At 45.6% G+C, this 10,824-nt stretch overlaps 1 protein-coding gene across 2 annotated transcripts in view; it reads left to right on the top strand.

The window, feature by feature from the left end:
- The first annotated feature begins 4,006 nt into the window (after positions 1–4,006).
- LOC142761641 (protein kinase C, brain isozyme-like) overlaps positions 4,007–10,824 on the top strand; it is a 198,248-nt gene continuing 191,430 nt past the window's right edge. For both annotated transcript variants that reach the window (XM_075869732.1, XM_075869731.1), the window contains exon 1: positions 4,007–4,382. In XM_075869732.1, coding sequence (XP_075725847.1) covers positions 4,198–4,382 — 185 coding nt within the window. In that variant the 5' untranslated portion in view covers positions 4,007–4,197. The remainder of the gene's footprint in view (positions 4,383–10,824) is intronic.

Genomic DNA, 10,824 nt, shown 5'->3' with positions numbered 1-10,824 from the left:
CTATATATAGTTCCCGTTCAAAATGTATTTATTTAAGAAGAAAAAAACCCACTCCCACTGAAGTTGTAATTTTGACGCAAAAACATTCACTACAAGAAGAAATCAACGCACTTGATCGCCACCTTTTAGGAACAGGAGTATTGCAACTGGTGCCACGTATAAAAAATGCTATAATCCGACAGTCCTCGTTGATCTCCTTAAAGTCCGTGCAGGGGAATTAAGGAGATCAAATGAAGTGCAAGCAATGAACTTCCAATTTTTTAAATAAAAATTTATTATTGAAAACGTTCTTCATTCCTTTTCACCTGTTGTCTTGTCTATAATTGGCTTAATACTTGTTTAGTACTTGTCATATGCCGTTTCTGATATCTAAGCTTTGTGATTACCAGTTTGCTTTCTAACCCAGCTATGCACCGCATTCGTTGCAATGATGTTAGAACAAGTTTCCACCGATCAAGTTTCTTTTATTGCAAAGATTGCCTTGTGCATAACAATTTACATAAGGCTATCAAGAGGCTCATCACACATAAACAAGCCAGCTGAATTCAGGCTAAACAAATAAGCATTAAGCACATGTCGATGTTTATGAGTCCACACTTTTGAGTCCGAAAAGTGGTCTGAGGCGGCAGAGAGTTGTCCTAGGCATTTCGGTTTATGGCGCTGAATTTATAATTATGAGTGTGTGTTGGCAACAATTATTCGGGTATCTTAAGGATAACTAAGACCACCAAGCACAGGTGAATGGGGAACGTATTATTTGTGGTTGTCAGCGGCTATTGTAAACTTTTTGCTTTTGGGACTAGAAAGTGCTATTCTTGTTAGCATGACATCCCTCGAATTCACTTTTGCAGCACGAGCTATTATGAGATCATGACAAGGGTGCCATAGTTGTCCGCCGCCCCCGGTGTCTGTAACCATTATCGCTCAAAATAAGAGAAAAAAAAAAGACCAAATGAAAATTACAGTATAGAACGAATTTCAAAGATCGGTCATCTCCATGGCACCCCTTGTTCTATTACAGAGCTATGCCGGTATTTTCTTTATCTTTGAAAGAAAGAAAGTTTAAATTTATTTCACCACAACGATACACCGTGATTTACACAAACAAGAAACAATTGTGGCATGGAAAGTAGGAAAAAAGCTGCGCTATAGCAGCTTGACTAGCCCCACCTCCCATTTGTACAAGGCAACAGAAACAATGGCACACCAAACTCCATACGGTGCTCACGTATGATTGAAAGAAAAAAGAAAAGAAAATAACATTCTAGTGGTTGTTTATGAAGTACAGAATAGATGCACACTTGGGTGTTTACAAACAACTATTGGGAAAAAAGGCAACCAAAATAAGACGCTATAACAGAAAGGGGTACACTTACAATTTCATGCATTGTGGTGGTGCTTCAATTTCTAACACTACAAATTTTCTACAATTGCTCTATGTACACTGTCATCCTTTAGGAAATGGAACGCGCGAACGCGTAGCCTCTGCTCTGCATGCGGTGGCTTCCTACAGCACCATCCATCGACAGAAAAAGGAAACACGTTCGCTTTCAATAAATAATAATGAGTTATGGCCGGTAGACAAGCACTGCTATAGATTGCACTCTCTCTCTGCTCACGCCTGCAGTGATGCGTAGTTCACTGCCAACATATAAAACGTTGTTCGCGACCACGGTGCAATCTGCAATAATCGCCCGATATGGCTGGCTGCGCGGGCGATCAGAGAACGCAATCTAGCAGCGCTTGTCTACCGTCCATAACTCATTATCTTGCTTGGTCATAGATGACGCGAAAAACGAATGTGCTTTCTTCACTTGTCGGTTGATGGTGCTGTAGGCAGCCACCGCTGAGTGCATGTCACGCGTTCGCGTGTTCCCTTTTCATAAAGAACGACAGTGTACAATAGTGATTCCATGAGTGGTACCCAATCGGGCATACACTTTTGCATCGTTTGCGTTTTCGGAAATAAAGTTAAGGACTGTCGAAAGTATTCTATAGCTCGTCGAGCATCGACATCGGCATCACGTATAGACATGCGTGAGCTCCAAATACTGTTCAGAGCTAATAACACGACGGTGTCCTACGTAAATTCATCATCGTTTTCAATGACCAGATACCTTATTTTTGTGGGATGGCCAGGAAAGTACATTAAAGAAAGATTTGTTTAACAACCTATACAAACGTTATGTCGGGAAGGAACCATGCGAACACGTGTAGAAGTAAGTAGCCTGGTAGAAAAGTCAAATAACAGCCAGATGTCACACAATCGGGATCCTGTAACCAGGCATCATAGAATACAAATTCCGTTACGAGTGGCTCTTTGAATGCTTGAAACTTCTTTGAAAGGGCTCAGCCATGATTTTCTAGAGTCGTCGACCACCGCACCAATTTATGGCGTAGTGGAGACTTAGCGAGCGCACTTGTATTAGTTGCCCCTGGAGAGTCTATGCGACATGCTGTATAGGAATGCCACTCTTCCAGCTTTCGCTGTAATATAGTGTTCGGCTTTCTGCGCAGAGCTGCGTTTCTTTCTTTCTTGACTGAATGGCTGCGAAGCCAGTACGTTCTTCATCCGCTGAGCCGACCTGCATTTGCATGTCGCTCAGCTATAGAAAGTGTGTCATCCTAGTTGAAATTCGTTCCCATTTGATAATGTTCATTAACAATCCAAAAAGCGCTGAGTAAATCAATATCTTCCCGAGAAATCAATTTACCAGGACAGTGATTGCCAAGACAGCGGCAGAGCTATCAATGAAGCGTCAGAAAATGTTCTTCCTAAATACTTGCATATTTTCGCGTTATATAGCTGTACTTAAAGAATAAATTGAGAGCAACATAAAAGAACTGAAAAAAAAATATATGAGTGGGTCTATTCAGTCATGTAATGCTATGTCCATGGCTAGTACGTTTCCAATTATATATAACTTTAAAAACTGCCATATTGGTATAGTTTGGAGTAACGACGTATAACTTGAAATAAAAGATTACCCAGAAACGAATGTGTCACGAGTTATATAAAAATAGAATTGCTTGCATCTGGCCAGCACGTACAACTTGTATACTTTTGCAAAGGTTTATTTGTATAATAAATATGTACATGCTTTATAATAAATAGCGAAATTTAATGTCCCGCCACAGTTACTGAATTTCGAGCACTTTGCGTGCTTAGTTTAGAGAGTGCAAGGAGTTCGCAGCTAAGTATTATTAATAGCTATTCTGATATCTATATAAGAAATCAGGTTACCATCAATTGCAGGAAGAAATCTAGAGAGATAGAGTTGTTTTCAAAATAGCACTAGGATGGCCTTCGGTTATATGTATATGAATGCGCGCTAACCTCCAATCACTTCAAAACTAGACGATAAACACACGCCAACCATCATTTATCCCTTGCGGTGATTATGTTCAGTCTTCCTATTATACCGGCTGGAGTTAGCGGAGGCCATACCTACGAATGCACAAGCTCGACCGGCAGGAAGAAAGCAATAAACAGCGTCTGGTGGAACTGCTTGGCGAGAACGTACTGCAGACGCAGCAATAACTGGAAATATACGGCCTACAAAGACGAAAAATCAACGGGTGGAGGGGGTCCTTCAACAACGAAACCGAAAGTGAACCGCTGAGCGGAGGCGGTCGATTTCTTTCGCGAGAACAGGAAGCAAGAAAAAAGAAATACTCGGAGCTCCTACCAACTCCGCTCGATGCGAGCCCCAGAGAAGGCCAAGCAAGTATAGAATGCACCACTCGCGGTGCCACCGGTCCGCGTTAACTGGCGGCTGTTCTTCGCCGTCGTTGTTGCCGCCTTGCAGCGGCCGTCTCAAATCGCGGAGCTCCTCCCGATAGTTCGAGTCCTTCCAGAGAGAACTACAGCAACAGGCGCGCAGCAAAACACGAGCACGCCGCAGGAAGCGGTGGTGCCGTCGCGCTCGCCATCCGCCGGGAGCGCTGCGGGCGCTTGGCGCGTGTGTGCGGCTGCAGTGCGCCTGCGTCGCCGGCAGGCAGGCCGCCGCAGGAACAGCAGCGAGCAAGCAGCGCGCGGTCGCTGCGTCTTGCCGTGTTCGACGGCGCATCCGCAGCCTGTGTGTGTACCGTGCGTGCGTGTGTGTTTCGTGTTGCGTGCGGCCTCTCCGTAGACAGCCAGCTCGGCGCGAGCAAGGTCGGCCCCCCTGCGTGCTGCACACCGAATCAACATCGGCCATGGGAGACGACGGAGGCGGCGGCGCCGACGAGCAGCTGTCCGAGCAGTTCACCTCAGGATTCCGACTGCGAGCGCGCAAGGGCGCTCTCAAAAAGAAGAACGTCTTCGAAGTGAAGGACCACAAGTTCATACCGCGCTTCTTCAAGCAGCCAACGTTCTGCTCGCATTGCAAGGATTTCATCTGGTGAGCCCTCTTCCCTTTCGTCTCGAACGCGCCGCCAAGACCGCGAGCGACGGGTCCTCTCTCCGTACCCTTTCCGGGGCCTCGCGGAAACCCGTAAAAAAAAAAACACGCACTCGGGGAGAGCAGCAGCGAGCTAGCGAGACGTTTTCTCTGAGTCCTTGGCCTCGGGCGGCCCCCTCTTCTCGAACCAGAGCCGTCCTTTGCGGCTTTTGACAGCGCGCACGAGGAAAACACGCCGCTCGCGTTCCAGCGCGATAGTTGGTCGCGCGCGTCAACGACCAAGTCTCGCCGCTAATTCTCCCTCGTCTCGCATGAGTTACGATAGGAAGGTGGTGTTCCAATGTGCTTGGTTTGGTTGTAGACGTTTCGTGCGAGCGGGCACGTCGGCCTGCCTTTCCTCGTGTTGCGCCGATTTGAAAACTGCCTGCCAGGTGAGGGGAACGCCCATTCGCGGCAACCGCGCTGCGAAAAAACGTGCGAGCAGCGCGGTTTCCCTTTCGCGGGTAATTTCGACGTGCGCGACACTGCGCTGCTGCTACGGGTTCACGTGTCTTCACAGTGATTTTATTTTTGTAACTGTGCCGTTTAGGGGCACCGCATGGATGACTAGTTCAGAACCTGTTGTTGAAAGCTCTTAAAGAAGCGATACAGGCTCTGTCGCTGACAGAAGACCTATAATTTAATGCCTTATTGACGTAGTTTCTTCGGAGTTGCTGATCAGGGGGCTCCGCATATTTATCACGTTTTTTTTTTTTCGTTTTCATGGTGGTTTGAAGTTTTCTTCGCTGTGGGAGTCGCCTGGCTGGCTTCCAAATGGCGTGCCATGAGCATACCTTCCTCGGTGTTCGGCGAGTGTGTTCGGAACGTCTTTGCAGTGTTCCGCGAAGATACATCATTTCTCCTTCTCTCGTTTTAAATGAGGATTCTTTCTCAAAATAAACTGCACGATGTAAGCGTACCACCGCTGAACCCTTCGGAACAATTCAACAAATAATTACTGGCGTTGCCCGGTGAGAGAGAACGTGCTAATGTTTTCAACTGTGATGTAAAACACACCCGTAGGAATGCACAGCTCCCCCTTTTCGTAAATGAAGTCCCCATTAAGGCACTCCAGCGAATTATACGGTTTGCACAACCGCAAAAGCTGCTGAACTTGTACTTCTTTGCTATGCAATGTATTGCTGTGCTATGCTGCGCATAAGCCTTAGCTGCTTTCGTGCCATCAAATAACGAATCAGCTAATATACTGTTGCCACATGGACAATCGCAGAAGTGTTTCTAGCTTCGGAATGACTCAACTCGTATTACTCATTCCTAATTGATGCTGTACTGAGTTATTAGGATACCTGTCTTAACATGTGCCACAGGCATATTATTGTCTAGTTTTACAGTGCGCCTTCATATCTGGAAAACATCCATCCAATTCTGATCTTTTCGTCGCTTTTGCTGTTTCGTGTGCTTTACCTCTGCTTTTTGATTTATTTACAATACATCGCTGTAGAACAATGTTGTGTTATATGAAAATTGTACCGGTGTATTCAGCAGTGAGGTTTATTCTGAAAGTGTGTGCTAAGGAAGCCATAAATAGGATTCGTTCTAAATTTTTACCCCAAGGAAGCCAGGAAAATGTAGCGTGACAGCTGTTATGTTATTACAGCACTCGCTCATCCACTCACCAAAAAAAAAAAAGAATAGTTTTGCGAAAACGCGCATAATTTTAAGGCTGTAGCTGAGTATCTCCGACAGGTCATCGTGTTAATGAAGTTCTCCCGTCTTGAAACAATCAGGGCACCGACAATAAATCATCACACTCCTTGTATACAGAAAGTGAGCTTCGGTGTTTTTCTGACAAGTGGGAGCAAAACGTAGATGTTAACTTGAGGCTTTTATTATCGGTCTTTTTCCAAAATTCACTTGCTCCCTGAAATGCAGCTATGGCAGGCGGTTGAATCAGTGTCACTGCAGTGTATGCCCCGCGAAACTTTTCGCGTTACGGATGCGGCCCTTCGTTTGCACCTTTTAAAACCCATCAACCTTCGTCTGGGAGATTGGGGTTTAATTGCCAATTTACAAATGATAACATTGACAACGTCGGCGCTATTGTCTTTTTTCAGTCTATCGCGTTTTTAGATCTACGGAAAAAGGGCCCGGCAAAGTAGGGTTACCCTTAAGAACTGTGGTGAGTTAAAAACGTTGCGAGCTAGTGCACAGGCTCTGCGGCATAAGAATAATCGAAAGAAAGATCACCATCGGAAAACGGTCAAAACTATGTCAACGGAAAGTTCAAGCACACCACTTGCGAGACTGAAAGCCGTGGAGGTTAGCGAATCGACACACCACCTGGGAGCAGGGACAAATAGCGCACCAAATCGATGCAGTCTTCGTTTTCAGTGCTGGAGTTACCGCTGCAAGAAAGAATTAGGTGAATTAAAGGGCTACGGTATCATCTGTGGAGCGTAAGCCACGAATGCAAGCCCACCGTTAGTTACACCAAGCATGCGGTCTTTTGCTACGAAAATTACTAGAAAATGCCACTTGGTTCAGATTATTCGGTGACAGGGACACGACAGTTTGCTGATCTTCGGTGATTTGAAGAAAGTCGTGTCATTCTGGCACAGAGACTATACGGAGAGTTTTGAAACTTCTTAACTGGGGTATGCTGATGTCAGCGCAGGTAAAACGTAGTGGTGAACACTCATGCGAAGATAAGTTGGCAACTTCGAGCGGGTGCCATCGTTGGGTGGCTATCGTTTCTCAACAAGAACTTACGACCTTTGTGAATCGAAGCATTACGGAAGGACAAGTTTAAGAATCTCTACAGTGCATTATAGTACTCACGGTAGGAATGATGAGGGCTGGGGTCATTTCCCTATGGTTTGGTTTCACACGTAGTACGCGGCCTGTTCAGTTGAAACGAGCGACTTCGTGAGGACATATATGTATATTTTTACATTATGTTCTCTTGTTCTTGTAGCGAACGTAGGAAATCTTGGAATGTATGCTACGTTATACCGCAGAAGATAGAGAAGAGGAAGGCCGGAAGGTTAGCCAGATATTGGCATCCGGTTTGCTACCCAGCACGGGGGGTGGGGTGATAGGGGCAAGAAAGAGGGGGCAGAGAGAGAGAGAAAAGGAGAAACAAACGCACGTGCACTCTGGAGAAAACAAAACAAAAACACAGGAAGGGCGTTTTTTTTACTAGCGTTCAGAAATGCTGGTCGATCGCAAAAAGCGTATAGCGCTTGCAAAACCTTCTGTGACATTGCGTCCTGGCGACATTGTAAAATTCTTTCCTCCGACACACGCCATCATGTTGTTTACACTTTGAAGATGTTCATATTTGCCAGAATCATACTGGAAAGTGCAGTTAACATGCTAAGCGCGATATAAATTTTGGTATTCTGGCCTAAGCATTTTTTTTAAGTTCAGCACTATACTTCCGAAATTTCGCATGAAAAATTCTTCATATGCTTTCGGGTCAACATTTAGCGGACGTAATGGAAATAGCGGGATATTTTATAAATGATAGCAAAGGAAAGGACATGGAGAAGCGGTTACATGCAAGTGAGATTTTTTAGCAAGTGAAAACTATACATTTTAGCGGAAATTTTATTAAAAAATTGAAGTATGACAGTATTTTGCGGCGGAATCGCACCGGCTCCTCCAGAAATGAGTTCTTTCCGCGACAGAGAAATGCATGGCTGATACATGATGAGCCGTCTTGCGTTATATGGGCGAGGCTCTTTATTTCGCGAGTGCGTTTGTCTTGATGTCTAGCGTACGTGTCGGCGCATGAGTTATTTTTTTTTTGTCGTTTGATTAGTTGAAGTAATGCCATAATCGTAACCTGGCATATTGTGTTCCGTGGTATCGGTACTATTTGCATTGCAGTATTTGCTGCTGCAACTGATGGTGAAACCATGTACGGGGAAAATGAAGCCAATGTCCTATTGGCCCTCTAGTAAGCATTATACACATACTTATGTCTTACCACAGGGATATGACATTGCTGCAGGCGTGATCAAATCGTAGATTGTGTGAGGCACCACTAGGAACTTTACTATATGACCTTGATATGGCATTTTTGCCTACATGACGTTACTTCGTCTGCTCATTCACTCACGCAATCTCCAACTTGCTCACAGCGATAGACCGGTGTCTTTTAGGCTACGTCGCTGAGCTCCGAGTTCCAGGTTTGGTCCTTAGCGGGCTGAAACGCGTGTACTTCAATTGCATACGCATGCGCTGGGTTCTCCAATGGGGTAGGGGGTACAATGGCTCAATTCCGTCCCACTCACCCATGACAACAATACTGTGCGGTCACAACAATGTAGAATAAACACCGTACAGGTCCGACTGGGTGAAGATATCTGACACAGTTGGGGCTTCTCCGCGTTCCCCCTATCCGGTCAGTGTGGGGAAGGCCCAGATGGCTACCCCCTTCCCCTAGTGCGCACACTGACATCGATATAGCAACTCGATGAAGAATCAATGGAAGGTTACTTTTAAGTCCCCTTCATTTTGGCACACCATCGCGTAATGAAGTCGGGCTTTTGACGCGCGAAACAGTACGGTATAAGGGTAATATGTGAATTAGCGTGACTGCATCGCAACAGTCGCGTCTCATGGTCGCGGGTTCGATGTCAAGCAACGCGGATAGAGTTTGAGCGCAATGTTAGGGAGCGCTAGCGTAATAAATCAATTCCTAACGCGCCGGTGGCAGATGTCCCAGCTCTTGGTAGCTGCGCCACGCTGTCTCATCCATTATTATTATATCACCGCGTGCAGCCTGCCGCTTTGCCGGGTCTCGAACGATCGCTGCCACGCGCTGGGCACTTTGAAAAACATGATCGATGCGTTCGGGGCGGTACACGATGCCGCCTACAGTCGAGTGTCTCCGATCGGCTGCTAAGACTGACTATAGGAGCTTCGTTGAACGCCCACTGAAATACGCCGCAACGTTGGAGGTTTGCGGCGTGGCGGCCGACATCCGAGATGGTGTAGTGAGCGGTTCAGATGTGTTCCTGAGCGAGTTTTTGACTTTGGGCTTTGGTAGCCGCATTTCCATGAAGGCAAAGTAAAAATAAAGGTGGGCTCGTCTACTTCGAAAATTTCGCCGCATATGAAGAACCCTATATGGGTTCACAATTAGGAACTAAAGATTGTGATAAGGCCCTTTTCTATGCCACTGTTCGTCATGTCGTTGTTGCAGCACGTGAAACAGCAATAGTTAATCGAATCGTAGCCGTAAGATGATGAATGACACATGAGATGAAAGGAACAGCAAAGAGCTCTGAATTACATTATTTCATTGTGAAGGTACAGCAGCGCTAAACAAAGACAAGACCAAGGTAAGAAACCATACATCGTGGCCTTGTTTCTGTTGAGCGCTCTTGTTCGTGCTCAATGAATTACGTAACACCAACTGGAGGAAGGTTCCCTTTTGGTGATATAGGCCGGCAAAAAAAAAGGGGGGGGGGGAGAGGAAATTCACTCAGACTCGCTCAAGAAATATATATTGTGCTTTGGACTCACGCGGACTCACATTAAACAAAACATCACTCTCCCGGACTCGCTCAGAGTCACGGCCTGATCTGAGTCTCAGTGAAAGTGAGTCAATCCATGGGTGAGTTCGCCGACCTGTGCTTCTAGTACATCAATGTTTATTGAAATGAAAGTCTTAGGTGCCTCATCGAACAGGAACCGTCGGCGAAGTCGTCGTTGTCAATATGATTAGATGATGATATGGCCGCTTCGAATGGCTTTGGCATTCAAGTCTTCTCAGGTTGATGGATAAGGAATTTTGTCAGTTTTGTAAACACAGACCATGCAAGATTTGTACTACAGAGGAGACTGCAAGAATACGTCGGCTCTCGTACTGGGGACCAAGGGAGTGGGGGAGATGCACGGTATCTGTCACGTATGTATTATTACTGTCATTTATTTGTTCTTGCGCAGTTAATGAATATCTTTGTAGGCGAGAAACCTACCTTTGTTCGTTCTGCTTCCATTTTTGTCGCCGCGTATACAATAGCTACCTCTGAAAAATGTTGGTAATCGCACTTATGTGTGGTCGAATTTACCGTAACGCAAATAAAAAAGGTCGCTCGTGTAACTAGATAAATTGCCAGCGCTTGCCTTCGGGACACAATGGAGGACCTAGATATCATCTATCCAAGCCTGGGGATAAAGCGCTCTTATCAGACATAAACAATTACGCGTACCTACACAATGCTATACGGGTTTGTCGTGCTTTGTGTGTGCCTTGTTTATATCGCCGATTTCGTTTTGTATGGTTTTTTGTGGAGATGCACGTTTGTTCGTCTCCACAAATATGTAGGAAAGACGGATGTTTGTCCATCTTCACCAATATGCAGAAAAGACGGACGTTTGTCCATCTTCTCTGAATATGGGTCCGAAGTGATGATTCTGGCAGTGGGCG

This window comes from Rhipicephalus microplus, chromosome 7 (assembly GCF_043290135.1).
Source record: "Rhipicephalus microplus isolate Deutch F79 chromosome 7, USDA_Rmic, whole genome shotgun sequence".
In the NCBI taxonomy this organism is placed as follows: Eukaryota; Metazoa; Arthropoda; class Arachnida; order Ixodida; family Ixodidae; genus Rhipicephalus; species Rhipicephalus microplus.
This window is presented reverse-complemented; position numbering and strand designations above follow the sequence as displayed.